This window comes from Sminthopsis crassicaudata, chromosome 3, assembly GCF_048593235.1.
Source record: "Sminthopsis crassicaudata isolate SCR6 chromosome 3, ASM4859323v1, whole genome shotgun sequence".
Classification (NCBI taxonomy): domain Eukaryota; kingdom Metazoa; phylum Chordata; class Mammalia; order Dasyuromorphia; family Dasyuridae; genus Sminthopsis; species Sminthopsis crassicaudata.
Window position 1 is genome coordinate 590674788 of NC_133619.1, and position 27195 is coordinate 590701982.

General features: G+C 37.0%; 2 protein-coding genes across 2 annotated transcripts in view; one reads left to right on the forward strand and one right to left on the reverse strand.

Moving 5' to 3' along the window:
• Positions 1 to 2427, forward strand: part of DNALI1 (dynein axonemal light intermediate chain 1) — a 19322-nt gene extending 16895 nt beyond the window's left edge. The window contains exon 6 of the mRNA XM_074305189.1: positions 648 to 2427. Within this exon, the coding sequence (XP_074161290.1) occupies positions 648 to 683 (36 nt within the window). The 3' untranslated portion in view covers positions 684 to 2427. The remainder of the gene's footprint in view (positions 1 to 647) is intronic.
• GNL2 (G protein nucleolar 2) lies at positions 2379 to 25771 on the reverse strand. Its single transcript, XM_074305188.1, has 16 exons — positions 25501 to 25771; positions 21162 to 21246; positions 20014 to 20108; positions 18246 to 18385; positions 13841 to 14025; positions 12308 to 12374; positions 10731 to 10889; positions 9863 to 9976; positions 8749 to 8877; positions 7709 to 7813; positions 5962 to 6120; positions 5639 to 5752; positions 3916 to 4364; positions 3517 to 3584; positions 2918 to 3000; positions 2379 to 2565 (listed from the first exon to the last, which is right to left on the reverse strand). The coding sequence occupies exons 1-16, from the start codon at positions 25562 to 25564 to the stop codon at positions 2413 to 2415; spliced, it is 2169 nt and encodes a 722-aa protein (XP_074161289.1). The 5' UTR covers positions 25565 to 25771; the 3' UTR covers positions 2379 to 2412.
• Between the last annotated feature and the right edge of the window lie 1424 nt (positions 25772 to 27195).

Consider the following 27195-nt stretch of genomic DNA (forward strand, 5'->3'; position numbering starts at 1 on the left):
AACCACTTAATCCCTATGATGGATTCTTTAGACACGAAGTTATTTCTATGAACTCAACATTGTCCTGCTTCAAGGGCACTGCCCATCTGCATGCCGCACCCTAAGATAGCTAGACTTACTATGGTGATTTATTTTACTAGATGCCTGAAGAATAGAACAAATGTCCCAGGCACTGTTAGTTTGACATACATAATTCAATATTCCCGTGTCCCACCTGGAACATAATTCTTGAGATCCAAAACTGGAGGGCCAAATGTTTAATTTAGTGACCAAAGTCAATCCTGAAATGTGAATCCTGAAACCACTGTTTTTAACAACTTTTATTCAATTTCCTCTTCAGTGCTTTACATTATATCCTGAGCCTGGCCATTCGTATGGAAACCAGGGCCACTTTGGTTTCTCCCAATGCAGGAGGTCCATGCTGCCAAGCCAGAAACAAATTTAGAAAACTTGGCTTTAGGAATGAAAAAAAAACCCAAAAACAAAAACAAAAACAAAAACCCAAACCTTAAAAATCTTGGGCCTGACTGTCTGGACTATTGCAACTACTAGTCAGGGACATTTTTCAATTTGCATTTGGGAGAAAGACCTTAATGATTAATATTTGTTAATTAATCACCTTAAAATGGCTTGTTTTCATTTTTCAGGCCCAACTGGAAGGCATCATTGCACCAAAGAAGTGAAGATTTCTACATGGGCCCCAGTGAAAATTATCCCTATATAAACAGTCCCCTGTAATAAAAAGCTACACTTTAGTGAGTGAACCAGCCCCAGCCCGTGGCCTCCAGTAAAAAAAAAAAAAAACACCATGCAACATTCAAACCATAGCCTAAACGCCCTGAAAATACTTCAAGATTTGGTAGCAATGCCCAAGTTTGGATGATGGGAATTCATGTCTCCCGGATGTCTTCCATACTTGACTTGCCAGTTTTGGAATTAGCTAAAAGCCCTCTTGGCATTGCACAATATAGATTCCTGAACAAGGGTTGTCCAGCTCAGTTGAAATGGCAATTATCGCACCTTTTCTCCTATAGCCAAAGAAAGTGGCTCCTTCTCCCTTGAACTCATTTTCTATATTTCTTATCCCCTCATCAGTGCTTCTCCTAAGCTTGATACTTTTTCCACTCCTCCAAAGGGTTGCCTCTCTGGAGTCAGTCTTTCCCTAATTGTAGTCTTTAAGATCTGTTTTTATGCTTTGCTTCGAGTTAGCCTAGTCCTAATAAATCAATCACTATGGCTTCTGCTGCTTCAAGCTGCCAACAGCTATTTCTCTTCAGAGGAAGTAAGATTTTAATGTTCATGGTTTTGTTTGGTGTTTGCTAGAAAGAAATCTGAGTCATGGATATCACAAGGAGGTCCCATACAAACACCAAGGCAAGCTATTTCAGAAATTATCAACCTATTTCAGAAAGTATTTGTTCTTAGACTGCAGAAGGAAGACCTATCCCCTAAATAACCACGCCAAATTAATCAGACTGATCAAAACCCCAGGAAGCAACCTTGATTTAGATCATTTGCTAAACCAATCAGTGAGAACTAACCACAGATGGCTGCTACTCTTGCTCAGGAGAGTAAACTTTCAAGTCAAAGTAAAATAAATCCAAATTAGGTTTCCTGGTTTTTTGGTTGATTTTGGGGGGTTGGTTTTGTTTTTGTAGCACCACACCTGTTAACGAGATTATTTCATTACCTGGTAAATGAAAATTGAAGCCAAGATAGGGGAAAAAAGAGCTAACTATTTCTATTTGGGGTAAAATGGATTCAATCAGTGGAGGAAGCTGTTCAAATTCATTCTCCCAAGTAGCATGGCAAAAAAATTTTTTTTAACATGGCAGACTCTACAGGCACCATGGAGGAAGGAACCTTCCTAGTTAAGTGGGGACTTCCCTTCCAGCAGGAAAGACTGTCTCACTATTATTCAGGCAGGGAGATTCTCTTAAAAAGGGGCCACAACCTGCAGGAATCATTTGTTTCTTTAAGGCAAGAACTACTCATTCACCCCAAACTCAGAAAAGGTGGCCACCCAGCACCTTGAGTTCTTAAAGGGAAGATGCTCCTGCTGTGGCTCAACTTTAGGTTACATAAAATGTTACTTGAACGGCTTCTATTTCACAAGACACTCGTGCTTCTGATCTAACAAAACACTAATTAGATAACTGATAATTTCTTCTGTATCTGCCAGCTAAATAGAACTACCTCTTGGCAAGACTCAGAGGATTATTCGAAGTATCCCTGAAAATCCCAAATTCAATAGCAGTGTCTCTTGGTGTATTTTTTCCAAGTACACGTGAATGATTTTTAATGTCAGATCAGAACAGTAGCAATGTGGTCTTGAAAATGCAAACTCTGTATGAAGAAAATGAAAACAACTAATTGTATATTTTTGTAAATTTTAATAAACCAATTAAAAAGTTACTGCTTCCGTCTGAACTGTTTGTGGTGATGCTTTTGTCGTCCTGCATCATTGGTGGTCTTTTTGTTCCTATTCTTGTTTTTCACGTTGTGAGTGTCATAGTATCGAACTCCAATCTTTTTGACTTTGTTCTGACGGTATTCTCGCCTTCGCTGCAAAAATGAAAGTCAAGAGTCAAACCAGGAAAGCTACAAAAAGGATACTTCTTTCTGATCATTGGGATGTTCCTAAGCAACTTTCCTACTAGATGATGTGAGTTTATTTCAGAAGTCTGTCCTGTAAGCATGCCTTGTTTTGGCAACTTAATCTATTTCTAGGACATGTCAATCACTCCTAAGCTTACTCATCCTTTAAGAGGGAATGCCTCTAGGACAGTGGTCACAAGATACAGCTCTGGCTCCCTGACAGATTAGTAATTTCAAAAAGTCATAATAAAGTTATGAGAGTTTCACAGTGGTCTTTATAACCTGCACTCTGGGGTATAGAAAGATGGAGAAAACTTACTGCCTTTGACGTAAGCTTTTCAGACTCATTTTCAGGCTCCTCTTGTTCATGTGCCTTTCTCTTTTTTCCCTTCTTGGTATGTCCTGAAAAAAGAATGGTAACTCAAACATACAAACTACAGGGCTGTGGACTACATAACTGGTTTAGGAATAACACTGGACTCTTCTCAAGAAGGAAATTAGAAAACTTTCTTTGCATTCTTAGTGAATATGTTACTGAAGTTAGACAATTTCTTTAGATGAAGAGAAGTTCAAGATCATCTATAAATACTTAAGGAAGTTTCAATATTTACAAGGAAAAAATCTAGTGACCAAAAAAACCCAGATAACTTTACTATTATTATTATGTGTAAATCACACATAACTCACATTTCCGTACTTCTTTAAAATTTATCAAACATCATTACAAAATGAAAATGAACTACAGCTCTTAAGAGATTAAATGACTTCCAACAGTCACTCGGGAAAGGTGTGCCAGAGCCACAAGTAAGAGTCAGAGAAAACAAAGAGTGCCTTCTCACTACAAAATAAATGCCCATTCCATTACTCTAAAAAGCTTGGTTCAATTTGGAAACCATGTTTAAATGTCTTTTACTTTACCTTTTTCTTCTATATCACCTTGTTCTTTAGATTTAGAAAACACCTTTTCACTAAGATCTTTGGAAATTCTATAAGAGAAAAGAAAGCAATGAAATGACTCAGAGATCACAGCCTCTCACCATATCACAAAGACAGTAACATCCTGAGCTATACTCAATATGCTCTGGTAAAGAAAAACCCATTAGGAAAGCTTGTCAGTCAACAAAGAGAAATACACAAATTACTTCTATACTTGAAGAACTAAACAAGTCACACTCTATCACTCACCTAACTGAAAATTATTTATATGTTGCTATTTGGAGATAATAGTGAACTATATATTGTCCCAGGATCTTATAACCTAACAAAAAAAAAGACATTGTACCCAAACTGTAGTTGTCAGATGCAATGACACGCTACCTGATTGCTGAGAATTTTTTGGCTTTAGCTTTATTTAGGAACTTCTTGTATTTAGCAATTTTTTCATCCAGAGCTTGAATAACTGCTTTGCTGCTAATTTCCACATTTCCTTGGGATTCCTGACTTAATTTTTCATGCTCTTCTTTAGGCTGTTGTTCTTCTTCTTCCTTCTCCTCCTCCTCTCCAAAGGAGTCATCAAATTCTCCCTCACTATCTGAGATCTCCACAGGGATGAGATCTTCTCCTGTAAACTGAGGCACAACATTGATCCTGCCAAAGTTCTGTCGAACACGTGCCAGGAGCTCTCTCATTTCAGCATTTGTGTCACTGCTCTCTTTCTCCTCCTCTTTCTTTTCAGCTACAAGTGTGGTTTCTTGACTTTCAGTTTCCTCCTCTTCCTCCTTAGTTTCATGGGATGATGCTGTTGAAACCACCAAGGATGTTGGAAACTATTGAAAAGGCAAAAACACAAGCTTTTAAGATTGTACCTTCAGGTAGCTATGTAAAGCTACTTTTTCCCTGGATGCTGAAGGCACCACAAATACTCTAAATCCAGTCATGGCACAGAACTAATCTAATTTAATACCAGTCAAAAAGTTTTTCTCAAGTATTTATTGTGAGTCACATTGCTATGAAGTGTCTGAGGCCATATTTGAACTCAGATCTTCCTGATCTCAGGTCCATCTCTCTACACCTATTGTGCCATTTAGCTGCCTAAATTTAGCTGATAGCCATTTAGCAGATCTGTAAGAGCTCTCTAACTTAAAAACCTTGTGATATCTATGACTTGGCAACTGAAATTATCAGTGAGAACTGAGAACATTATCAGCCTGAAAGGAGGGGATTGGGAGGAAGAATTAAGTACAGCAAGGAAGGCATTACAAACCCCTAAATCAGGAAGTATGGCAATAAAAGGCAAGAAAGACAACAGTTTTATCTTGAGGCAGTAAGAGATTTTTTTGTTTTGTTTTTTTTGAGTCAGGGAAGACCTGTACATATCTGAATGGCAAAGTGCAATTGGAAAGAGAGGTAGCGAAGAAAGAGGAGAAAGGAAGGTTTTGATAAATATGAATACAAGATTCTTCAGAATTCAGTAAGGGAAAGGATCAAGAACATTTTCCACTGTCTCCTGTCAGCAAAAATCAAATATTTTTCATCTGAACCTGTCATATCAACACATTTGGATATATTCACATCTTCACCATAACTGAGGCAGTGTGGGTATGATACAGAAGAAAATTCAAGTGTGAACCTGCACTCTGAACTCAGTAGTTCTATGACCACATATATGTCCCTTAGTTTTCTCATTAGTAAAATGAAAAAGATCCTTCTTTTACATATCTCATAGTGTTGTTTTGGGCTTCAAATGGACATAATGAATATAAAATACTTTACACACCTGGGAGCACTATGTAAATACCACATTTAGTTTTTATTTTAACAAAAATTACAAATGCCATAACAATTATATTTTCACTAAATACCTGTCATAAGTAATCCCTCAAAATACCATTTCAAACTTAGTCACATGCTATTTATATTTCCCTAACTCTAAGTGCTGATTCCTCAATGGACTAGGAAAGATGAATGGACCCTACAGCATAACAGAAATTGTACAGGTAAAATTATAACAAGAAATCAAATGATATCAACTGAATGCAGCAGAAGAGGTTTGTATCTTAGGTATTAAGATTTCCTAGTGTTATCGCTATCTCATTCCTACCTGGGAGGCTGATGGGGGATCTGCATTGGGTGGCTTGACGAAGAAAGGAATTCGGCCCCTTTGCCAGTCATTGAGAACCATCTTGCCCACAGTCTGCAGGTCAGGCTCTCCACCCTGGGGGGAAAAAAAAAAAAAATCACACAACAGATTTCTATCAGAGGCAGTGAACAAAACTAGCCACCAGAATAGAGGCCTACAAAGACCTCGCTTTTCAGCTCCATTATTATTGATCACATACTTAATTACCATATTACATTATTGAACACACTGAAGTTGGTCTTATTAGTATATAGGACATTACACTTTGTAATGTTCTTTCTTACTTTTAAAAGCTTTCCAGTCCTAAAGGCTAGCTTTCCAAGGAAGTCTTCAGCATTTTCCCAATAATCAATTTTATATGTCTTACTGATATATTCTGGCTTTGCTCTTTCAAGCACAGCACTTATATGGTCTTCAGGACTCTTAATTTTTTCAACTTGAACCTAGAAAATAGCAAAGAAAATGATGTTTGCAAGCTTCATTGTAGTTCTTAAAAACAATATCCAGTTAAACTTTAAAAATTCCCCAACATTCTATAGAACAAACACCGTGGTAGGCTCTGGAAGGGAGAGAAAGTTTAGATAATACACAAAATCTGACCTATGGAGCTTATAAGTAATTAACATATGTTTTAGAAAATTTGTTCCATAAATATCATATAGCAAAATGAAATCCAAAATGGGAAGAAATTATCACCAACTGGGTTAAATCAGGGAAAGTTTTCTGGAGGTAGTTTTTAAATTGGGCTTTAAAGGATGAATAAAAATTCAATAGGTCCAGGAGGATGTTCTCTAAGCATAACAGCAGCAAAGAAGGTGTACAGGACAGACAGTAAGTGGTCCAATTTGGCTGGACTGTAGAATACTTATGATTATAGATTTTGATCATCTTGTCCAAATCTTTCATTTTACAGAAAAAGAAATTATGTGATTTGCCCAAAGTCATAAATAGTAAGTGACTGTAAATGGCAGAGGTGGGATCTGAACTTCCTTCAAATCCAATATACTTTTTCTGGGATCAATCATTTGAGAAAAAGTTGGAAGATTAAGGTGGTATCAGATTGAAGGGTCTTTGAAAAATGCCAAGCAATGGTATAATGTATAATCAGAACCATGAATCAGGAAGCAAGTCTGGCAGTGTGGGAAGGATGTCAAAAAGGTGAAAGAAAAAGGAAAGGCAAGACCTGTTGTTCAAATCACATCCAATGCTGAAGCTGCTAAAAAAAATTTTTTTCCAATAGTATTTTATTTTTCAAGTACAGAAACATATATTTCCAAAAACATGTCGTTTTCAACATTCATTTTTGTAAAACTTTTGTGTTCTAAATTTTTCTTCCTCCCTTACTTCTAAAGCAGCAAGCCATCTGATATAGGTTAAATATGTACAATCCTTTTAAACATATTTTCATATTTGTCATGTCAGCAAGAAAAATCAGATCAAAGAGGGAAAAACCACGAGAAAGGGAGGAAAAGACTGCTAAACAGTATTCAATGAGCCCAAATTGCTGAGAGCCTTCCTAAGGACTAGGAACCATGAAGTGAGTGTTCTATCACAGACTTTCAGCTGTGCAGCTTTCCCACACAGCTTAACCCCTGGGTGCCTCCTGCTAATCCTACAGACTACAATATTTTAAAGAGGAAGGACTAGTTTAAAATGGGATGGAACATTACACTCATGAATGCTGTTAAAGGCTAAAAGAAACCACTTACTGGTTTTGGTTATATTCAGAAGCAAGGATACAGTTAGACTCCAAAATGATTCAATTCTTTAAACCCACAAATATGAACACAGGCCCAGAATAAACAGAAGTCCAGCTTCTTTCTGGATCCTATGTGTAAACTTAAGAAATTCTCTGTGGGGCAATGCTAATCAGAGATGCCTAGGATTTCACCCACCACCAAACAGGGAAAAGTAGGCTGTTCTGGTCAGCACTATATTATTGACAGACCTCAAACTACTTTTGTGTGAGTAAAAGTCATTTAAAGGACCCCCCCCAGAGGTCATAATTGAATATGACCAATAAACACTCACCACTCCTTTCAGCACAATGTCTGTCTCAGAGTCCCCAGAAGGGTAAACCACACCTGGACAGTCAATAAGGAATATCCGACGCATTAAGGTGATGTATTGCCAGACCTGAGGGCAAACCAAAAAGTCAGAAAACATCCTTCTCTTCCCTACTGAGAGTTTGTTCTTAACAACCAAATGATATACCACATCCTCATATGAGACTCATTGAAGAGCAATTTTCTGATTAATAGATTTACCAACTGTAGTTGTTCTGTTGTGTTCAACTCTTTGTGACCCCATCTAAAATTTTCTTGAAAAAAATACTTTAGTTCATTTTGCTGATGAAGAAACTGAGGCAAACTAGGCTAAGTAAATTGTCCAGGATCATACCACTCTTGTCTAAGGCTAGATTTGAACTAATAAGGAAGATGAGTCTCTAAACTCCAGGATGGGTACTCTCAGCACTGCACTGCACATTATCACCAGCTGCTCCATGTACCAATCACTTCTTGTACTTTGTGCCATGTACATAACACTTCCACTGAATAAACCAATTTCTATAACCTAAGGGAATAAAAATGATACTGACAGAAATTTCACAAATAAGCCTTCCCCTGCTTTTTTTAAAAGTGCTGAAATCTCAATAGCAAAACTGCTCCCTTTCCCTCCATGCAGAAACAAGTTGCTCTCCAAACATTCTGTATGCAAGGCCAGTACCCACAATGGCCAGAACTTAGACAAAAGAACGACAGTTTTCTCTTCTCAAATCCAGATTTCAAATTTTTCTTTCCTTTGACGTAGAAAGCAGGATTATAAGAAAAATTAAAAACAGACAAATATGAAAGGTATGTACTCAATCATGCCACAGCTTCACATTGGCCTATAAAATGCTCTTTTATCAAAGGCTAAACTCTCCAAAATAGGTTCATTCAGAAAATGATAGGAATCCTCAGGGATCCAGGGAATCTTCAAAATAAATTTTTTTTTTTTTTTTTTTTTTTTTTTTTTTTTTTTGTGATGGAGATATACAACCACAAGACTCCTTTTCTAAACAGACCTACCTTGGTTTCTCCTGCAATGGGAGCCACATTACAAACTTTCTTGGAACGCAGAGTATTTATCACAGAGCTCTTGCCAACATTTGGATAGCCAATGAATCCCACACTGATTTGCTTCTTGTCAGTATGCAACTATTAGAAAAACAATCAATTACATACACAATTAAACATTAATAGAGAGATGATTTTTACTTATCTCTGCTCTACCAAAAACGTATCCCAATCTCTTATTGTTGCAGAAGGTTCCACAGGTAATTAGGGAGTTGGATTGGATGCCCTTAGAGGAACCTTCCAGCTTTCAATCCAAGATCCTATATTAACAATACAATATAAAAAGGATGGGCAAAGAGGGGAAAAGAGGGGAAAGGAGGAATCCTTCTCCAAGCTGGAAAAACTCAGTGTCATTGGGATAAATAAGTGAGGCTCAAACAAGCCTGAGAAGGAATATCATCAGAGTGCTGACCACTAGGTGATACATTTTTTTCAGTCGCAAGAATTCATAAAATTAGTCTGGTTAGGATAAGGGACAGTCATATTGAAAAGCATTTATGTATGTCCAAATGGAAACACAGATTTTAAATAAGTCAAGGAATTTTCTTTCTCTTCTATGTGAAATTATATGTATGTCTTAAGTTTAAAAATATGTAGGTCATGAAACCCAGGAATAAATAGGAAATCTCTATGGTTAGTTAAAAATTTACTTTAAAAATCCAACATGACACCACAGAGAAAGGATTAGTCATCATAAGGAAAGCACCATTGACATTTCACTAGGCCTGACAGAATCCTTAGAAGAAATTCTATGTCTATCCCAAATCACTAAACCTCCCTTTTAGTATTAAGCACATTCATCTCTGATCACACACATCAAAGAAAAACAATTTCAAATAATTTTGGAATTTCTAGACCACACTTTATCTTTCAAGGCAAACTAGATCTGAGAATCAGATAAAAGGCATTTGTACACTATTTACCTCTGACTACTTGCTTCCTCACTAAATACTCATTAGCAACAACCACTCTTCCATGAAAAGCACCATTAAAAGACATTCAATTTAAGTGAACAAACAGTTATCACGCAAAATGACTCCAAGAGAAACAGATCATATCTTGATACCTTTCCAAATTGACGTAAAAGCTGTATGAATGCTCCTTTGCCAAAGGGGTTGGTGAGGCTTGCATGAAAAGCGAGTGTTGGATAATCCTGGGAGAGGACTGCAACCCATCGTTTCTAAAGAGAAAAGATTTGTTGGTAAACTAGCAAATTCACACAGAAAACCATAAACTCAACTTGTTTATTTACAGTAGAAGGCAAAAGCAGAACTTGAATTGCAGGAGTGTTTTTCAAATATACAGCTAAAGTTTTGTCTATTGTTTTACAAATGCAAAACAATACTGTAGAAATACCTTCACTGCCCCTAAAGGCAATTAACAAAATGTGAAACAGACTAGTAACTGAAATGAATGTCTCCTGAAAAGGCTTATGTACCATGTTCTGGGAACTCCAGTTAGCTGTGCTGTCACACACAGGACAGCTAGCATGGGATAAAGGAAGGAGCACTTTATTAGGGATGAGGAGACAACAGCTCTAGTGAAGCTGTAAGAGTTTGGGCAAGTCATAGCTTCTTTGAACATTAGTTTTCTCATATCAAAATGGGAATGATAGCACCTGACTTTGAAGCTTCTCAGATTTGCTTAAACGATCCAATGAAAGCCTATGTGTAAAAGATTTAAAAACAAGAAAGGGATAGATGACAAAGTAATATATTATGGTAGTTATCTTTTACTATTACTAATCTTATAATCCCAGGGAAACAATGCAATTCTGTTACCATTAACCACAATATTTATAATATTTTTTACAACTGCATGGAAACCTAATACTTTTAACAAATGTTCCCAAATCATGCAGCCTCTTCAAAAACTACTTGTTGCTAAGGCAAGAGCCACTATGAAGTTCCCTGGAGAAGGCTGGTTATACTTACTGTTGCCCATGTTGGGACAAGGTCACATTTGTTAAGAACAAAAATTAGATGTTTCCAGGGTTTTTCCTTTTTGAGATAAGTCTCAATGTGAGGAGAGCGTGTGCCCAGTGGATCTCTGGCATCAAGAACCTGAACTACAACATCTGATGAGTCGATCACCTGTAAATTCAAAGAAGCAAAAATGGTTTACCACAGAATGAAGGAAAAATTCAATAGGAAAAGGTAACTTTTATATCTGAAAAAAACTCCAACAGTTCTATGAGGAGGGAAAGAGGGTAACAAGCAGACTTATAATTGCTAACTATTCTTTCATCTTTCATAAGTCTATTAAATAGCTCTCTTGGGATTAATGAAAATGGATAGCTCTGATGTAAATTGAAGAGAATAGGGAAAACAGGCACAATAACTACAACAATGAAAATGGCAAATTCAACAAAAAACAATGCTTCAAAAATTATAGAATTGTTCATACAATGCCAAACAATGGATGTGTTCGTTTTGAATAAATATATTCTTTTTTTACCCTTTTATGTGATTCTTTATGTTATTTGGAACAGTATTAAGATATGATCTGTTTCTCTTGGAGTCTTTTTGTGTGATATCCACTTATTATTGCAATATATGGCTCTTTGGGGAAGGGTGAGAAGAGAAAAATGAAAGTAATATAAAAACAAAAATGTCAATAGAAGACTTAAAAAAAAAAAAAAAGAAAATCGATTAATCTGCCAGTAATTAGCCTTACTATATGACTCCAGTGCATTTTCAAACAGAGCCCCTTACTTTCTTAAAATGACTCATTGACTTCAAGCCTGAAAATGCCATAAAAGTTCTTAAAACTCCAATTATGAGTTTAAATTAGGTGAGCCAGTATTATTCCAAAAGATCTTTAAAATCTGTGCTCTCAAATTAATGCATAAGGACTGTTTGAGCATGCCAACAATGCATATTTATGACCATATGTGCATATCAATACACATTACATGAACATGTAATATATAAATATATGCATATGTATGTATGTATATAGATAGACAGATAGATAGTGTGTGTGTGTGTAAAATATATATATATATAAACCATCACTTTCTGAGTAATAAGCAAGATGGACTCAACCATCTTATTAGGGTACTTGCCATCAAGTCTTACCACTGAGTAATAATAGGCAAGTCGCTTTATTTCTCCAGGACTCAGTTTATTCATCAGTAATGAAGGGAAATGGACTAGACAATTTCTAAATTTCCTTCCAATTCTAACCCAAAACTCTATGATCAAATAAATCCAAATAGAAATATTATAGCAGATCTCCAATCAAATCTTAGCCACAACATACCTCTAATTAGCCTAGATATGATTATTAGCAGTTTATGAGTAATACAATACCCCAAAGAAAAAGAGCTGATTTACCTGGACTAATTAATATATCTTTCACTTACTTGGTTGCACTCAAACTCACTAAAGTGGTAGGAGAGGTATGTTTCCTTGTCAATACTTCAGTAAATTAAAACCACTTTTCTCAAAAAAGATCTGGTTTGTTAAAGAAACCCAGAACTAAGGAAACTTTGAAATTAATCTCTTACCTTATAGAGCTCTCCCCAGATTCGTTTGGACTGTCCCTTTTTAAATATCTCCTCTTGTGCTTCACACCTAAATAAGAAAGGATACAGCTTAGCAACTGAAATAGTAGAGTGCTATCAACTTAATGAAAATGCTATTTAAGACATAACAACTATATACCAGGAGGAGAAATGAAAACCACTGATCTGGTATTTGTCAATCAATGACAATGGATTGAATGCAAAAACAACTAGTAAAGTGATGTAAAATTTCAGGGTCTGAATTTGAGTCTTTGGCTCATATTTCTGTCATTATTATTATTAATACTATCACTTTTTATTTGTAGAACATGATACACCTTATAGTGGTCATTATCTTATGTGAGATTCACAATTAGGAAGAAAGGGTATGTAGCGGCAGTTATCAAATATTTTTTGTGTATAACTCCCTCTAATGGATTTTAATTCATCCATGCTTTCTCATCCTGTCTATGTATCTTCTTACATGTTCCCCATAGGGATCCACCTGAAGTGTTAAGGGGCATTCCTCCAGAATACTTGACATTGTATGAAGCACACAAACTGTCCATGAATGAATGAATGAAAAGAAAATTATTAAGCCTTTAGTATGGGTAAAGCATTTTGCTAAATACTGGGAATATAACAGAAAAGTAAGACAATCTTTGCTCTTGAGGAACTCACATTCTAATGGAGGATTCAACACATATGGAAGATTTTAGTTCTAGATCAGAAGGTCCTTAGAATGAAGTAGCAAAACAGACAGTAATGTATCAGCTTTAATGTCATTTCCAGCTATAAAATCTTAGCAGTTTTTCATTTTGAATCATTTAATAATGTCAAGAACATTGGTAGCAAGAGCTTTTTTCCCTAGGTCTTTCACAAGCTGTGTTAAAAGCAGTTGCAAGGCCATGTCTCTAAGAGTTGTTTCCCGATTAAGAGCAAATATAGAAGCAAGATGGGTGCTCTGAGGATGGTGTCCCTCTTAGGGCACTTGGGCTTGATAACAGTCAGCAGCTGGTGTTGGTGGTAACAGAAAGGTCAGTTTATAGTGATAGCCCGTCACAACAACCCTGTGAGGTGTGGTCACGGGCATCAGAACTGAAGCTACCCTACAGATTATCTAGCCCAAACTCCTCATTTCACAGAGAAATTTGGAAAACAGGGCTTAGAAAGTTTAAGTGTTATGCAAATTAGATAGTTATATAAGAAGTTATACAAACAAGTGGCAGAGTTGGTATTCAACCCCAGATGCACTAATACTCAATCCAATGTTCTTTCCTCTATACTAAGATGACATGCCTCTGTAGGATTATTTTCATTTATAGGTAAGAAAATTAATGTTTATAGGGAGCATCTGATTCCAAATTTAGTACTCTTTCTACTCTAAACTTTTTTAAAAAGCAAATTTATTTGACAAGGAGTAGTGCATTTGTGTCAAAAAAAAAAAAGCAACCGAGATTTTCAGAAGATGCACTGTCCCAGAAAAAAATTCCAAAACCCAACTTACCCATTAAATTCCTTCACCCAGTGTCTTACCTCTCACCAGTATCTTCTGTTACTAAATCACGATCTTTCTTTTGGTCATAAGTCTCAGTTGAAGCCTCTGCATTTTCTATAAGAGACTGCATATCACTTGCAAAGAGAGTAGGTTTCTTCCTCTGTGACTTTGGGCCAAATGTTGTTTCAAAAGTTTCTGTGTCAAGAATATGCACTTTGGAATGCTAAAAAAAAAAAAAAAAAAAAAAAAAAAAAAAAAAAAAGTAAAACTAATAGGAGGAAAGAGCAAAAGTTACAATATACCTTGAAAGCTTTCTGCATTCATTTATATCAGTGCAGCTTTAACATGACTAAATCAGAAATGCTTAAGTAGAGTGAACACTTGTTCTTCCATTCTGAACTCTTCTAAGTTTCACTGGAGAAATACCAAAGTAACACAAATAATCAAAGCAAATATGAATAGTTTTGTAAGATCAGCCAAAAATTCTGCTTTATTTCACTTATCATAAACTTTAGTCAAATGTAATTAAGCTACAATGATGAAAATTAGCTTATCTTTCTGATCACTTTTTTTGGGGGGTTTTAAAAACAAGTGCACAAAACTTGCCAAATTCACAGATTTTGTCAAGGACAATCATACTCAAATTTGTGTTTTTTTTTAAACCAACTGTAAATGCCAACTTTTTCTTGGAAGTTCATTTCTTTCATGGCTAAAAGGAATTGCTTGTTTTGTAAGATGCATTTTAGTTTCAGATAACATTTTCCCTAATTTAGGTAACATTTTTATTAAATACACATGGAAAGTTTTTCAGATGAAAAACATCTAGCAAAAGTCCAAAATAATAGTTTAGATGTGATAAAAGAAACCTGATACTAACTAAAACTTGATGTGCCTGTAAAGGGGTTACAGACATAGGAATTTTTGAAGCAGGATGAAAGTGACTGTTTTGGTTGGGATCTATCACGTAACAGGATGTTAGCAGCAGGGAGTTATGCATAGCCTCACAAACTGTCTTCTGCCCATCATGTTAAGTTCTTTTATAAGCACCAAAAAAAGAATACTGCTAAACTGTGAGGGCACCTTATGTGTTTTTAGCTCCTTAATAGTAATCATTTGGAAATTTAAGTATTAGAACATTTTCACTGAAGCAATATGCTTCCTGAGCATAGACTTTCTGAGTCTTATTTCATCTTTGAATCCTCAAAGCCTAATAGTTTCTCATACAGACAGTTCTTGCTCTATGTAAATTTGCAGTATGTAAAGAATTCTGAAAGAAAGCCTTATCCCCCCAAAATCTATGTTAACTTTGCTGTTATATACAGCATTTCTGCTCCTCAACCCAGTGTTCCATTCTTCAATCTCTCCCCCCCTTTTATATCCTCCCCCCCGGAAAAAACTTCCCAATAACACAAAAACCCTCCATGTGAAAACAGAATGCACACATGAAGAGACCACTACTGCCATTGGATGGGGGAGTGGATTTTGGGAGGTATACCTCTGACACTGAGTGAAGAGATTTTTGACCAATTCCACCCATCTACTGTTTAGTCCCCATGAATCTGTCTTCTGTCCCTCTGAACTTAGACAAGTCTGTTCCCATTTATCTTCTCCTGTCTATGTTCAGCCTCCACATATCTGCCCCTTGCATCTCTTTACTTTAGATTCTGGTGTGGTCCCCACATGGCTGGCCTTAGCCCCTGAATATTCCTCCTCCTGTTTTCACTTCTCTGTCCCTGACCCCCATGTGTCCTAGAACCATGTGCTGTCGAACAGTCCCCTTCTTGTCTCCCCCACATTCTCAAGCAAATTCACATCATGTAAAAGTGGACTATATATAAAACAAGAACTGTCTATATATGGGAGGTACTTAATATTTGTTTAAATTATAGACGATTGGGATTTTTAAATTATGTTTTTTAAGAAAAAAATATGAAAATATTTATTGGATAGAATAAGATCATCCAGGACTCCTGTGGTCTAACAATCGTCCTCAATCTCTTTACTCCTCTAACTGCCCAATATCCAAGTAATCAATTCTACCTATACAATATATATGTATCTTGATCTGTCCCCTCTTCTCAACTCTGACTCATTGATCCACCACCCCAAATCCTAGGCCTCCATCAATTCTCATCTGAGCTACTGCAAACTATATTGTTTGGGATCCTCATATTTCCCATCCAATCCGTTTTCCACATAGCTGCCTAGAGAATGTTCCTAAAACAAAAGTCTGATAACTTCACTCCTCACTCACAGTGATTCCTGACTGCCTCTAGGATAAAGAAGTATACAAAGTGTACCATCAATTGCACCAATGACACTAGATATTCTCTTGTACCAAAATATACAGGCCAAGTGGTTTAGCAACATGGAATATTTGGAATGGTCAACAATAAATCAATTCCATAAGGATTTAATAAGTGCTTGTGATGTAACAGACCATGGGCTTAGGGCTAGGGATTTAAAGACAAAATCAAAGCAGTCTCTTCTTCAAGGAATTTATGCTTTGTCAGAGGTGAATAACATATACATAGAAAAATGCAAAAAAACCAAACTTATATATCCACAGAAGTTTCAGGCAAAGGGAGAAAGAATGAGCTAGCACTTGAGTTGAGCTTTAAATGGCTCTAGAGAGTCTTAAAGGCAAAGACAAAGAAAAACAACATTTCCAGTATGAAGAGACAGATTATACAGGACATAGACTGTCACGAGGAATGGCAAGAAGGTTGGAACATCAGAGTATGTGACAGGGAGTAAAGTGAAATGACACACACAGAAATATAGCCTGACTTCAGACTGTGAAGAGTTGTAAGTAACCAATAAAAGATTTTATCATTTATCCTGAAGGCAATACAGAACCATTGAAATCACTTGAGAAGAGAGGGTGACATGACCAGGCATATTTTAAAAACATTCAACTGGGCAATTTGGATGGGAGAGGTGAGGTATGAGGTAGAAACACCGAATAGGAGGTTATTATGATATTCCAGGTAAGAGGTGATGAAGGCCCCATCTAGGGTAGTGGACCAATGAATCTGAGTTGAGAGAAGGAACTAGATACAAGAGATGTCGTATAGATAGACTGGACAAGCTTGAATATGGACAATTAGGGAAGTAAAGAGGTTGAGAATGATTCCTAGGTTGTAAATCTAAATCACTACAGAGAGTAGTATCCTTGATAAAAACAGAAATGTTAGGAAAAGGGGTGAATTTTGGGAAAAAATCTTGAGGTTCTAAGTTTGAGATGTTTATTGGTCATCCAGAAAATAATGTCCAGGAAGCAGTTCATCAACTGGGACTAGAGCTCAGGAAGTGGGACAGATTTTTGATTCATTTGCATAGAAATGATAAATGAATTCATGGAAACTGATAAAATTGCAGCAACAACAAAAAAGAGTAAAGGGAAAGAACAGAGCCCTAGTTTACACCCAACTCAAAATAAGATTAAAAAGCAATCATCAGATAAGTAGGAGTAAAATCAGGGAAGAATATATGTCATGAAAAACCAAGAAGAGTAACTTTTCTTCCTATTTCGAGGTAGGGATGGTCAGCAGTTTTAAAAGCTACAAGGACAAGGACTGAGAAAAAGCCATTAACCTATAATAAAACCTCTTTATTCTTTCCTCATAAACCAGATTCAATCTAATTTTAAATGACTACTTTTAGTATACCAAAAAACAGAACATGGGAAATAGCAATCTGTCCATGGCTCATAAATCATACTTTTGTTTCTCTGAAGGAAATCATTACACTAACTGAATCTGATTAACCAAACCTTGATTCTTATTTTGTTTAAAAAGACCTTTTTTTTTGAGCTCTTCCTTCCATCACCCTCCCATCCCCACCCCAGCCCAGCTTTTAGTGGAATTGAAACTGTAATTACTAACTACAATTCTAGGAACTATTATGCAAAGCAAGTACAAATGTGTAAACATTAGTCCATTTCTCTGGTTCAGTGACAAGTCAGTTACATTTAAGTTTCAGCTTAGGTTTTCACTGTGCTCCATTTTAGATTATTACCTTCTCATCTAAAAGAGAATATCATCACCTAAATGCACCCAAAGTCACTGATTCAAAACTTACTAAACCCAAAGCACTCAATCCAACTCAACACAATATTCTACATCAAATTTTGTGTTCTTTAAAAACAAACAATAAAACGAAATCCTACTCAAACCAACACTTTCTACTTCTGAATATTTGATGGAATCATCCTTCAAATAAAACAAGGTTATATACCTACCCCCAAACACTCAAGTCAGAGATAATTAAAGAACACCCCACTCACAAAATGAAAACAACTTAATTCTGAGGGACATAAGAAAAGAAGACTGTAAATATTCCTACTTCTAAATCCCTTATCCTCTAAGAAGAAAAAACTCTGGAGCAATGGATTTATTAGATCTAATTCATTTCCACATGAGGTGTAGATCACATTCTTACATGAGGCTGGATTCGGTCATGGAGAAGAGACATTGGTAATTTGCTTTGCTTCATGACAACTTGGTATGGATCCTTCATAACTTTATCCATTTCTTCTTGGAATTTCTGCAATGATGACTGCTTAATCACACGTGTATTTCCTGTTTTTGCAAATGAAGGCCGGTTAATTTAATATGACTATGCTATTGTGAATGGCAAATTTTTAACTTCCCACTCCTTAAATATCTGCCATCCAATAAATTAAATGATGATGTATGGAGTACCTAATGGAAGCAAAAGATGTTAGAACAACAAAAAATTATGTATCTATCTATTTCTACTTTTAACCACAAGAAAATAAAGATTTATCATCCCCTCTTGTAGATACTTCCCCAACTGACTGGGCTTACAACTCTACTAAGCTTAAAGTCTAGCACTGGGATCATACAAGGCTTTACAGTTTAGTAAGCACTGCCAGAATTTGAATTCCATTGGCACAGCCTTCAAGAACTTATGGTCCCCTCCACATTATGATGAGGCATTGAAGGAAAATATCAATGAGTATAAAACTAGAAAATAAACATCCTTTTGAATGGAGTTGGGGCTGACAAATTTCCTTTGATAGATTTGGCAAGAGAACTAGCACTCAATCAGGAGGCCAACAAGTATGAAAAAAGAGATTCAGTACAGTTTACCATCCCTAAATATGGGAAGATTTGGAAGAATTACTAAACACTATTAAAAGGATGTTTTAGGGGCAGCTAGGTGGCATAGTGCATTGAGCACCAGCCCTGAATTCAGGAGGACCCGAGTTCAAATCTGATCTCAGACACTTAACACTTCCTAGCTGTGTGACCCTGGGCAAGTCACTTAACCCCATCCTCGGGAGGTGGGGGGGGGGGGGAGGATGTTTTAAATCAATATATCCATGAAAGGGAACAAAGTAAAACAAACAATAAACTTCCTTTGGATAGGTATTACATAAGTTGTAAAGTCTATGCAATTAAACCATGTCCTGCAATGTAAATGCTTAACTAGAGAGTTCAGGTTTTAGAAAAGATTTTTTTAACAGCCTGCTCTGTCATGCAAAGTTCTAGGAGACATCCTTCATCCCACAAGAGATCAAGATTCTTCTAAAGGCACACTAGAGAGTCCCTGGCTCTCAAGCAAGGGAATTTGTAGGGATAATTTATTTGCTCAGTTTCACACTTGAAGTCTGGCAATGTCAGTAGTACCTCAGGTGCTTAGCAATGGCTTAAAAGATGCCACTAGTAGGCAGGAAGTACAATATACGATAGAACTTGTATGAAACTTTGAAAACTTAAAACTGGACTATCCTTATTATCCTTTCTCTTATCACTGAAGTCTGATATTGTCATAACTACTGATATACAGGCAATAAAAAAAGGAGTTTTGCAGAAACTTTAGGTTAAATCATTTTTTGATCATAATATGGTCAAAGTCTGTTTGTACCCATGAGTCCACATTAATAACAACCTCTCTAACCAACCAAGAACCATAAAGGTTTTAAAGGCTTTTCTTGTCATAAAGATGTATTTCTAGAAGACTTAAGTAAATAGCAACAACCATGGATTAAAATAATAAGTTATGGATGAAATACTGCCAGCATACTTCATATCATTGTCCTTCCTATTTGTGGGTCCCTGAACTATGCTATATAACTAAACACTTATTGCTATCAGAGACCTTGGACATTTTATTCTATCCAGCACCAAATGCATTATCTATAAAAGAAATGGAATAGTAGGTGGACAATATAAATACTTACCAAACCATTTAATATTGGGTTCCACTCTTGCCACTGTGCCAGAAGCTACTGATGATTGATACTGTAGAGGTTTAATTACTTTACCACGACGGTTTCTAAATTCAAGAAATACATTTTAGTTAGTGATATAAAGTCAAATGGCAATGAAAAAATATGATTCACTGATGATTCAAGAATTTTAAAAACTAAATGAATAATGAAGAATTCAAACACCTAAAAGTATCCCATTTAGCTGAATCAGATGACCAAAAAGTCATTTACACATACACTTATGAGAAAGCAGCAAATAACAATTTCTCTTAGATGAGTAGTCAACAATGCTGTTTTATAATCTGGATACTTGGAGAGGAAAGCATTGGGGGGAGAGAGATCACATACTTGAATATTTTAGGTACAGGCTGGGCTGGTTCACATACTTGAATAATTTTGGTACAGGCTGGGCTGGTTTAAATGAATTTTAAGCAGTGGCTGACATGTTAAAACTCAAAATTCTAAACCAAATTGCAAAATGAGTGACTAAGGCAGACTGATTTAATCAAAATTTTGGTTATGATGCATTTTTTAAGAATGGACAGAGAATCTAATTACTAAACAAATTAGGACCAGCTAGTAAAATGCCACCCTCAGCAAGTCACTATAGTAAAGTCTGTCTCAGCAGAATTACAGCCACTATTTTCCAAGTGTCAGAATTTTTTGATTTTAGAATTTGACATTAAGAGGGTAAAAAGGAGGTGGGTTTTTGGCTGTTCTAAAATAATTCTTCCATATTGTCTGTTAAAAAGAAAAACAATTTTCAATTGGGCAGCTAACAAACTCTTATCTATAAAATCATTAGCAAACATTTATTATCTTTCAACTCAATATGATACATAAGCCTGGAAAAGCTTCAAAGTAATTTTTCAAAACCTACAAATTTTATGGTAAAACATGGTTTATTTAAAACACTAAAGTTTGGGGGTAAGTAGTGGCACAGTAGAACCCCAGCCCTGAATTCAGGAAGACCTGAGTTCAAATCTGGCCTCAGACATTTAACACTTCCTATCTGTGTGACCATGGGCCAAGTCACTTAACCCCAATTGCCTCAGCCAAAAACAAAACAAAACACTAAAGTTTAATAAGAATGATATATAGCAGGATCTAGAGCTCACCTTCGTTCCTTTTGCCGATACATATTAAGGCGCCGGATTGTTGCACGGTCCCGCATGTTTTGACCCCCAGCTCCGTTTACTCGATCTAAGACATAAAAAAAATTAGATAGCATACTATCCAATTAACAAGTCACTTCTAATACCTCACTGATACCAGATAAGCCAAGTGAACATTTCTGTGAAACAGCAGCCTCATGCTCTCAAAAGATTAGTTTTCATTCTTATTTAAAGCACATGAAACAACTTTTGTTTCAAACCTTGATCTGCTGTTTAATATTGCTCTTTATTCCCCCAATTTCCTTATCTAAAAATAGGTAATGACGAACAAGGCAAATATTAGCCTGGCATTCATTTCTGTTTCTCTTTAACAGAAGAAAGACCAGGCACATCAATATACCCCTCACATACATGTATGTGCATATGTACAAACTTATATGTATATGTGTATGTAAGTAGGTACATATTATTTTTCTTTGAGATAAAAATTTTCAGCTTATAAAATCTATTTTCTTTGTCCTAAGAGTTAAAACATAAAACACACACACACACACACACACACACACACACACACACACACACACACACTGCACTAACAGTTGCAGTTGAAGTCCTTTCTAGGTAGTCTTAAATTCTGTTCCTTTCAGAATTAAATCATCTTATTGTCCTCCAAGAGAGGTAGGCCTAAATAATGTAATCTTTAAGAACCTCTCCAGATCCTGCATTCAAAAACTATAGACTGAACTATTCAACAGCATTTGAGGAAACTTTCCAAGAGCACTGAACTGAAAAGTTAGGAATCTGTCAATTCTAATTGCTCTACTTTGTTACAATGCTATGTTACTTAACCTTTGCCTCAGTTTCTTCAACTATAAAACGGGGAGAATAACAGCATCTATCTGGAAGAGTTGTTGTACCGATCAAATAAGATAAAGAAAAACTTACTCCCTTTCCTTCCCCAATCCCTATTGATTAGTTATGTAATTTCATGCAAATCATTTATTACATATAAAGAGGGGGGAGCGTGCTAAAATTATGTGGTGAAAAAAGTTAACCTATTTATTTTTATTGACTTCTAGCATAAATTTAGCAGTTCCTTCTATTAGGATTACAAACAAACACTACAGGAGCAGCTAGTTGGTGCAGTGGATAAAGAGCACAAGCCCTGAAGTCAGGAGGATCTGAATTCAAATTTGACCTCAGACACAAAACGTGTGTGACCTTGGGCAAGTCACTTAACCCCAACTGCCTCAACAAAAACAAAACAAAACAAAAAAAACACTACATGACTCTGAAAGAGTACCAGATTATCAAAATGGTTCATGGCACAGAAAGTAAAGAGCCTTTGCCCTAACCAGATATCTATGTTTTCAATTATGAAATGAAAGAGCTGGATTAATGATCTCTATGATCCTTTTCTGCTTTAATATTCAATGATTCTGGTCTCAATAAACTGAATTGTTAACATCTGCAAAAAACTGCCAAAGGTTCTATAATGTAATCAAAGAGGTTAATTTGGTTTTAAGTACTTTAGAGTAATATTTATTTCTGGTTTAATTTTTATCTAAATATCTTCAATGCAATTTATTTTTTTTTTGGGGGGGGGGGGCCTGGTCACCTCTAGCTTACATTACTCCCTCAAGAAAAAAAATAAATCGAGGTTTCTGGAGCCATTAAATATTGCTAATGTTATAAAGTAATAAAACACTTTGAATAAGTAGACCATCCAAGGTTACCTTGTTCATTCCCTTGCCCTCAGTTAGAACTGCCATTTAAAGATCTATTTTCTATATATAATCTCCAGAAAAACAACAACAACAACAACTTTGCTTCCCCCCCCCCCCAATCCATTCCTATGGGAAAGATAAAGAAAAACTAATCAAGCAAATTCCCAAAGTGGCCAAGTCCAAAACTTTGTCTTATTCTGCCTATGCTATTACTGCTCTGTCGGGAGATGGGTAGTATCCTTCATTATAGATCTACTGGAATCATGATCAATCATTTTGTTTTTTAGAATTTTTAAAGTCTTTTCAAATTGTTTATTTTTACAATGTTGTTATAGTATAATTGTTCTACTGTGATTCTGCTTACTTCAGTCTGTATCAGTTCATGTAAACCATACCAAATTTCACTGAAACCATCTCTTTCCTTATTTCTTATGGCACAAATTACATTTATATAGCACAATTTGTCCCATGAATCTTTAGGTGGCAGACACTTCTTAGTTTCTAGTTCTTTGACACCTCAAAAAGCACTGACGTAACTATTTTTGTACATGTAGGACCTTTTTCCTTTTCCTTTGATCTTCATGCCACTTAGAAATTTTAAGGGCACAGTTCCAAATTATACAGCTTTTCTTAAAGCCAACATTTCCAAGAAAATATTGACTGTTTACATCTAAAAATGTATAATGTGGTACTTAAAAATTATAAAATGTCTACACCACTTTCTACCTCTGGATCTGAGAGGACCGCTTATCTGTCACGAGGTGACTGAATTTAGATGGTCTCTAAGTTCCTTTCCAATGTTCACTCAACATTTTAGAACTTGAAATGAAACTGCACTTATGGACACACTCTTCCAAAGAGGCTGTCATGTTGCAATTACGACTTTTACATTCCTCAGAGTAAACTAATTTAATAAAACAAATGAAAACCACCAAGTTTACTACAACAGTAAACATCATAATCTCTTGCTTTAAATGATCCATGTCTTTGTAACTTCTGAGTTGTTTTTAAAGATTACTAAAAAAGATGATTCTAGAGATCAGATCTACTGTGTTTTTCCTTTTTAGTAGTGCAAAATAAGTGCTAGCCCTTGTCAAATTTAGGAGGTTAAAACACCAGCTTATAGTGCTTTCCATCTAATTTGCAGATTAGAAGTCACAAAAGCAGAAAATCTTGGAGTTGGAAGGAGTCTGAGATTATCTAGTTCAATCTGTATCTGAACAAAAGTTCATTCTGCAACATCTCCAACAAAAAGTCATTCAATTTTTACTTCAAAGATCCAAGGTCTTTAACAGATCTCTACAGAAGGGGAACACTACTTATTTTTAATTTTAATTTTTATTTTTTCCTGTTACATGTAAAACAATTTTTAACATTGGTTTTTAAAACTTTGAGTTCCAGATTCTTTCCATGCCTCCCTGTCCAACCTTCCCCTGCCCACTGAGAAAAGATTTCCATAAAAGTCATGTTGTGAAAACATAGATATCCCCTCAACCCCAAGAAACCCTCAAGAAAAATAAAGTTTTGTGGTTTGTTTTTTTTTAAAGTATGCTTAATTTACATTTAGACACCATCTGTTCATTCTCTAGGGATAAACAGCATTTTTCTTAGGTCCTTCAGAGTAGTCTTGGATTTTATGCTGCTGAACATACTTTTTGAGGCAGCCTATTTTACTTTTGCACAGTTCTGATTGTTAGGAAGCTTTTCTCTTATATCCAGTCAAAACCTGCCTTTGCAATCTGCACACATTGTTCCTCCCTCTGCCATAAATTCTTCTGCTGGAAACGACTATATTCAATTATCCACTCGCTAATACTCGGCAAGAAGGAAACTAGTCACTACTTCCAAAGCTCTGCCCCTTTGCAATTCTACTCAGTTCCCAACCTAAAGATGCCTAAATGTGCTATTATTGTTTCAAATTCGCCGTTCCACTTCTATCTATCTGGAGTCTAAACTTGGGGGTTTTAAGAAACTGACATTAAAACTGATACATTACTGTCTGCTTTGCCTCTGCACTCTAAGGACCATGAGCCCCTTATATCCAAATTTTTTAAGACAGACGTCAGGAAGAATATGCTGGAGCCCCAGCTGAAACCTTTCTGAGTAAAAGCAGGTGAATCATTTATGTAGTAACTGACACGAATGAAATCACACACATCCCCAGAGTCACTGATACAAACTAACTTAATACACAATAAACGCCAGACACCCGCAGAGCCGTGGAGATCAAGTTCAAGATCTCTTAGCTAATAAGCCGAGGGCTACGGAGGCTGAAAAGGCCTTCCGAAGTCTCAAACCCATATTCTTCCCATTTTACAGCGGAGAAAACTGAGGTTCAAAAGCGCGAAGTGCCTAAATCAGAACTCCACCCCACTCGCCTCCTAAGGCAAGTGACTTGTCAAAGGTCGCCACAAGGTAGTCCTGGAGTACCAATCCAGGAGCCTTTCTCCAAACACCGCTGCTTGCTCCCCCGTCCCCCACGCTGACTGGGAGCTTAGCTAAACCTCCGTAAGGGGTCTCGGGATCATTCTTCCTCCTCCATCCCATCACTCTTCCCCACAGAACTTCCTCACAGAACTTCCAGCACCAAAGGCCTCCTCCCCCTGCTCCCGTACCCGGGTTTGTGCTGGAGGTGGACGGGTTGATGGAGCTCCGTCCTTTGTACTTGGGCTTCACCATCCTGCCGGCAGATCGGGGGCCGAAGCCTGAGGGAACCGGGACTCGAGGTTCGGGTTCGGGGCCTAAGCCGGCAAGACAGTCTGAGGAGTTTGGAAACCACCACGACAGCCCCCGCGCGCGACGAAAGACGTCACTTCCCGCGTGCCCGAGACGCCCTCCCCCGCCGCTCCCTTTCCTCACAGCTACTTCCGGTCGGCGATCGCGCGCGCACGCGCAGATCGCGCTCACTTTCAAGTTGCCCGAACCCTCCTGGCCCTTAGCGCATCCCAGCATGTGACAACTGCACAGCCTCTAGTTTCTCTGGCGTGTGGCTGCCCCGTTTCCCTGCGGGCCACCCTCGTGGGAGGCCTTTCCGTTACGGAAGCACGACGTTTGTCTTTTCTCTAAAATGCCCTATGTGCTAAATCAGGAACAGCATCTGGGGTGCCCCCCTCTCTTTTCCCCCCGCCCCGCTCACATTTTTGTATTTCTGTATCTCTTCGCCCACCGTGGGCCCGTCTAGCCCACGAGGGATGACAGCACGAGGACGGAACCCCACGTGTGGCTTTTTGCGCATCGCTCTTTTGCTTTGTACCTCCAAAACCCATAGCAGGAGCTGGACATGTGTCTGAATGAACCAATGACCCAAGAGGTCGAATGTCCACTGGAAGGAACCTTAGAACGCAGTTGTTAGAGCCAGAAACCACATGCAACATAACTTAGACTGTTGGAAACATAAAAGATCAGAGCCGGAAGGGACTCTGGAACATGGACTGTGGGTGGTACACCGTGAAACATTAGACCTCGGAACTGGCAACAACTGTTAGCTTGCGGAACATCTGTGCTGGTGAATATCTCTGGAAAAAAAAAAAAACACACACGTTATCACAAAGCACTTTTAAATTGAATCTGCATTATGAACATTTTGCCCCTCTAGACCATAAACAAATCAAGCTCTGATTTGAAGCATTTGCTGATTTCTGACATCTTCACTTACATCTGAAGCTAGCTCTGGCATATCCTAGCTGCAATGGAACTCAGGACATAAAATGTAGCATGGCAGAGCTAACAAGGAAGAATTTTAAAGTACAGACTGTCTTAATTACATAGGACCTCAGAATGAATGAATGGATAAAGCATTTATTAAGTGTTTACCACAAAGTACTATACCAAGCACTGAACTGAGGGCAAGATAGTAAAAGAAAAGGCAGTCCCTGCTTGCAAGGGCTCTCCTAAAGAGGAGGCTGCTGCAAATTGAATATAAAGGTCTCATGGTCTTTAGAGTGCAGTGGCAAAGCAGACAGTAATGTATGTTTTAATGTCATTTTCACAATAAAAACTGTATCCATTTGGGATGTTGAGCCATTGGACAATGCAAAGATTGGTAACAAGAACTCTCTTTGCAAAGCTCTGCCTATAGCATCTACAGAAACAGTTACTAGGTTGCATCTCTATCGAACATGCTTCTGAAAGTTTGCTATTCATAATCAAAGACTTGGAGTTCAGGATACTAGGCTTTCCCCATCAGGATTCGAAAGATGATGTTCAAGGAGGTGGTGTTGGTTTGACTTCCTTGGCACATTCTGCCTCCTGTCTCTCCTTCGGGGTGCGCCATAAAGAGATCTAACATAGATTATTGGAGATGGAAAGAA